General features: G+C 37.6%; 1 protein-coding gene across 2 annotated transcripts in view; it reads right to left on the minus strand.

The window, feature by feature from the left end:
* Positions 1-2,057, minus strand: part of vstm2a (V-set and transmembrane domain containing 2A) — a 57,756-nt gene extending 55,699 nt beyond the window's left edge. The window contains exons 1-2 of one of the 2 annotated variants that reach the window (XM_088642927.1): positions 1,701-2,057; positions 259-422 (exon numbers count right to left, since the gene is read on the minus strand). In XM_088642927.1, coding sequence (XP_088499053.1) covers positions 259-422; positions 1,701-1,779 — 243 coding nt within the window. In that variant the 5' untranslated portion in view covers positions 1,780-2,057. The remainder of the gene's footprint in view (positions 1-258; positions 423-1,700) is intronic. The other variant, XM_088642926.1, reaches the window with a different exon arrangement.
* Between the last annotated feature and the right edge of the window lie 3,943 nt (positions 2,058-6,000).

Raw genomic sequence — 6,000 nt, forward strand, 5'->3', positions numbered from 1 at the left:
TTGAAGATATTTTAGTCTCTGAACTTTTATTATATATTATATTATTATATTATAAATAATAAAACTTAAATACTAGAGCATGCATTCTCCTAACAATGTTCAGCAATACTACTGGCTGGTTACTGCTGTATTAAAGCACTAATTTCTTAGATTTTTTTTCATTTGAAGTAACATCTTGTTAAAATTTTGTTTACAGCAATGTAAACTTTATATATTACATACAGACATACAATCACAGGGGTAACTATACTACAGTACCTGCGTCCCAGTTACTTCTTCGCTGTTTTGTTCCTCTGGAGTTTTTATAAACCACCACTGAATCTCCAAGTAGACTGAGGACAATCCACTCTGAAAGGCACATGCCATCTCTACATTTTGACCTTCCTTTGCTGTAATATTTGAAGGCTGTTCAGTAAATTTTCCTGCAGATAAAGAAATGAAAGATTATTCCTTTAGAATCTTGAGATAAACCATTACTAAATGTTTAATTAAAAACAAATATGGAAGGACGGAGTTATGCAATGCACTGAGAATCCTGGAGGGAAGAGCGGGTATGCAAACCATGGTGACATCCGACCACTTCATTCATTAAAAACGTTCTGCCTCTTTCCATTTTCTTCGTGTAAACCTTAGAAATGTGAAATTAAAATGCTAAGCAATAGTTTTGTGGAGAAAGTTGCGAATATGCGCCACAAGTCACAAGTCGACAGTAAAAGGCAATGCCTATGTAATACAGTCTACTCCCCCCAAAACGCGTTATGTCCTAATATTTTGAGACTGCATATTTCATTACTTTGGCTACGCATTTGGAAAAAAATGAGACTGTTGCCAAAACGTACTCTTAATAAGGAACTATGCGTTCATAGTACTTTCGGGGGGAGGAGTCGATGTTTTTTATGCCACCTGTTAAGGTTTTTTTTTACTTTTAAAAATAATTATGTAGAGTGGCAGGTATTTTAATTCAGCTTTCACCACATTATACTTTCGCTGCCTTTAGTAGAAACCACATACACGAAAGTGTTTTACTGCAGTGAGTAAAAGGGAACTACATTTTTAAATAAACCGAGCACAGCAACTAGAGAGAGCTTGTCCAGGGTGCTGAAAAATAACTGCAGTCCTTTAAAGCACAAAGCAGCCCAGTTTCTGCGGATCTGCTACTTTGAATGCTAGTCGCGCCTGGTGTTTTCTTCAAAGTTATTCTTTTGGAACGATAAACAAAGGAAAGGGAAGCTTGTATAATTTGATTAGAAATGAGAAATTAGGAATTCAATCACTTTTTGTCAAAAATGCTTTACACCTTTGAGTTCAACAGTTGATTTTTTTAATCATTTAAAAGTATAGCAGCTCTCAACTACTGTCAGTTATCGTCACCAACATGAAACGATTACTGTATTTTAAATTACAGTTCGCTAGAATTAAACTGTTTTTTTTGCTCTTCATCTGTCGAGTGCATGGATTTCGTATTATAATAACCTATGAGGGATGTATAGGTTTGTAAGGAAATGTCACAATTTAAAAAAAAAATCATGTTTTTATACACTATTGTTAAATGTATTATTAATCTGGTACAAATGTCTAAGCAGCTCTTTATATATTCTTGCACAATACTTAAAGTACTTACAGTACACAATACTTAGATTTACATTAAAGACCATACAGTACGTACACATAGTACTTTGTAAGAAAAAAAAACTGCCTACCTTGCAGGGAGAACCCAAGATGAATACATAAACTAGAAAATAAGACAAATCCAACACAGTCATGAAAGGTCCACATCATTCCAAAGGGGGAAATGTCACATCAGGGTATTAAAATCGGTCTTAGAAAACAGTTCTGCAAATTACATACGTGCAGTGCGGATCTTTCTTGTGACAAAATGCCAAACATTAAACATGCTGCAGCAGGACTAGACTTTGAAAGTTCTACAGTATATGTTGTAAAGGATTCAATAAGATGGACTTGTAACTGTGGTGCCTGCCCAAGGTGTTGTGAAGTATACAATAATAGGCTCTGTTCCTTTCTCTCAGTACGTGACTGCTGATGAAACGTCAGTATGCAGCTCCCTATTGCATGCTCGCTGCCCCTCAGTAAGAGCTACAGTAGGGAAATTCATGATAAGAGTCCACAGCAGAAATTCCGTGAGCTGTGGTTAGTGCATGTTCCTTTTGATAAAAGTAAACGTTTTCCGATTTCACTCCATTACTATGAAAGAAAAAGAGATGTTTCAACGATTTTTGTAAATCTAAATGTTAAGAATTAGCTGTTAGTGTGTACAGTACGTCAATATACTGTAGCAACAGCTTATTGCAAAGCAAAAAGTAAAGTTAACGTATTTCTAACTAGACTTTAGTGAACATTTGTGTCTTTGCAATCTTTGTAGTTGTAACAAATAGTTTTGTTTATGAGCTTTTTCATTTGGTATGATTTCAGTGTGTCCTTTTATGCATAATATTTATACGAGGCAGAGTCCCTTATTGGAAAAAGAAAACGGTGTCAGAAACGTCCGAAACAACAAGGCACACGGCCATTCAGGTTTTGCCTGAATGATTCAGAGCATCTTTTTAAAAAGATTCGCAGAACATATTTCATTTCAGTAAACGCAGTTTAAATTAAATTGTGATTTCGTTTTATTATTTCTATGGTCTTGTAAACAACTGCGATGCAGCATTAGTATTCAATTAAATTTAAGGCTGCCTACTAGTTCAGGGAAGATGTGAGAAAATTTGCATAAACAGAAAGATTGAAGGGAATCATTAGTGAACCATAATGGAGTAGTAGACAGAGGTACAGTACCTGGTTGTGTGGTTCCTTACCACACACTTATCAACAGCTGCAGACAAAAAAAATCCAAATACATTTCTATTTTAAAATAGTTACCTACTATAGCTGCAGCATCGGTTTAATTATATTTGGGTAGAAGCCAATATAATTTTAATAAATCTCACTATCCTAAATTGACTACTGGAGTAACAAAGTTGGAGTGGACTGATTTAGCACCTGGGAAGACTGACCAGAGCACTCTGCTTTTTATGAGGGCACTAAGACCTTACGTCATTTTAGTGTATATCTAGGGTTCGGTTTGTGAACATTACATGATATTAATACTGGGCACTGTGGAGAGGTGATACCCAACTCTGATACTTGAACACAATAATCCAAGTTTTTGTGCAACAGACAACCCTACAGCCCATTTTGGCACCTGGAGGCAGCAGAGAGGAGGTTGGACCCATCTCCAGGAGTTCAGTTACAACAAAAAGAGGATTATTTTTTTGTACAGTGGGTGTGCTAGTCCTTAGGGGAGAGAAAGCGATATAGAGAGAAGGGTGACCACAGTTTACCATAGCAGGACATGTAGCAAAAGAGATGCAGGGTCAAGGATGAAGGCACAGTGGTGCAGTCCAACACATGGGGAGACTGTGAACACTACAATATTATTAATTTCAGGACCCTATGCAGACAGCACAATCTGGAAGGGAGTGAACAGACATGGGGAGGAGACAAGGAACTGGGCTGGTAGACAAACGGGGGGGCGTGACAAAGGTGCTCAGGGGGTGGGGTCCAGGCAAACAGTCCAAAGGGAGTCCGAAGGGAAATCCAATACAGGCAAATATTCAGAGCTGGGTGATCCAATCCAAGACAGACAAGACAAAGTTAAAAGCAGGAGTGGGATCCGGTGAGGGGTCGAAGACAGACAACACAATGTTAAAAACCGGAGCGGGATCCGGCGAAGATTCGGGGAGAAAAAGGGGGAATGGGACCAGGCACTCCAAGTCCCGGACTCAGCTGGTTCGGGAAGCCGATAGGAGGCCTATGCCCTCGAGCCGCGGACATACGGCGACTGGGTGGTAGGCCGGCCTACGGGTGTCTGTGTTCCAATCCAGAGCTGGAACAGATTGAGCGTCTGGCTTTTATAGGGAGACTGGAACAGGGAGCAGGTGCACAAAATCAACTAAAAATGTGAACGAGCCGGGGCACCCTTAAGGAGGAGGGATTACAATCGTGACACCTCATAATGTTCCTGGATAATGATAGTTATAATAAAGTGTATTTTTGCATGAATTAAATAATTTTATCAGTAATTCCCCCAGCCAAGTCTGCTTATATACATTTCTCTATCAGCTTCTGTTTTTATTATTTTAAAAATATTTTTAAAAGGACTACCACTTTTTATCTTTGGAGAGCTGCATTCTTGATTTTTAAAACATTTATTTCTGTTGCTAATGTTTCCTTCATTTAAAAGCTTTTGTGCCAAATGCAGTTTCTTCCTACAGTATACTCTTAACCATTAACATTCTATGTATTCAGACTCTTTGCCTCTCGCTTTATACAATCAAAATGTTACCAGCATCCAAATATTGGAAATACAATTTAAAAATTAGAGGCAATAAATTTCAAAACAAAATAAAACAACTTCTCAAACAGTATCTATGGATGTAATTGCTTTTGAAACATGTATAGAGATAGATATGTAGGAGTTGTGTGAATATACTGGGACAATTTATTAATTGTAGTAGTAAACCACAAGGTCATTCTTTTATGTCTATTAGACAATCAATCATCAGAAACAATCAGCGACGCACACACAGATTCAATATACAAGATACATTTATTAATACATAAATTGTGCATTTGAAACATAACAGTCTGCCTGAATACAGATGGCAGATCTTATTGTGAGGGTTACTAAGATATAGAATACTGTATATTACAAAAATAGAAAGCACAAAGAGATACAAAACAAAGAATATGCATTCAGTATACAGTACCATTTGCTATACCAAATCATGAATCAGTCTCATGAATACAAATTCTACATTAGATACTCCAAAGTAAATGCATTACTCATACAAATTAAATTGATTTCAACCCTTGTTGAGATACAATTGAATTCTCGATTGGCAATGTAGAATATTGGGTTTACTTATCCAAATATTGATCTGTTTTTCCTGGGGCACTGACACAAAAGACCAGCTGGCAGCCTCTGTTGCAGCGATATCCAATCGGCATCCTCTGGATCCTGGCCAACCAGTCCAGGTGCAGTTCTGAATGGCAGAAAGAAGGAAGGAGAGAGAGTCTGTCTGTGACGCGCAGAACAGTCGTTATTATCCCAGGGACCTACTAGTAGTCTGGCTGACTTGTAAAAGTCTATGCACATAGGGTGACCATGGGTCTGAGCAAGTCACTCTTTAGGGTGGAAGAAATGTGGTTTGCTTCTGGCATTGCATGACTGCTGAATTAAACTTATTCAAATTGTCAACAAGAGTCCAAAAGTATACTTCAGTGATCAAGCGTAGCGTCCACATCATACTGATTTCTTGAAAGAAACTAGGGTATTAGCTTTAACAGTATGACTAAGCAGCTTGTTCCATACTCCTATTACATTTATTGTGAGAATGGGGAATGTTGTAGGCTGATTAATTATCCCAGAGTTAAAGTTAGCCACGAAAAGGATTTTTTTTTTTTCACTAAAACACATTTATACATAAACCTGTACAGCCAGTTCAAAAACTGTTACCATAACCTGGGGTGCTATCTGTGTTGACTTTCTATGTTCTTGTGTTTGTGTGTGTTTCCTACAGGTACTCTGGTTTCTTTCTCTGTCAAAAAACAAATTGTAAGGTTAATTTGCTTCTGGAAAAATAGACCCTTGTGTGAGTGTGTGCATACCTCTGTCGGTATGTATCCTGAAATGGACTGGAACCTAATCCAAAGTATACTTGCTTTGCACCCGTTGCTTGCTGGGCTAGGCTCCAGCTCCCCTGTGACCCTGACTTGGATTAAGTGGTTAGAAAATGGATGCATGGGTAGATATGTTTGTATACATACATATACAGTATATGTAGAAATGTGGGTGTGATGATAAAATTATACAATGAGGAGATATAACAAAGCAGGACCTAACACCAGCTTGCAATGCAATCAAATTATAAAGATTAATGATCCTTTCAAGTCTTACAATCAGGGAATACTGAGTGTGTCATGACACGTGATTTCATTATT

Source organism: Lepisosteus platostomus, chromosome 8, assembly GCF_059453375.1.
Source record: "Lepisosteus platostomus isolate fLepPlt1 chromosome 8, fLepPlt1.hap1, whole genome shotgun sequence".
In the NCBI taxonomy this organism is placed as follows: Eukaryota; Metazoa; Chordata; class Actinopteri; order Semionotiformes; family Lepisosteidae; genus Lepisosteus; species Lepisosteus platostomus.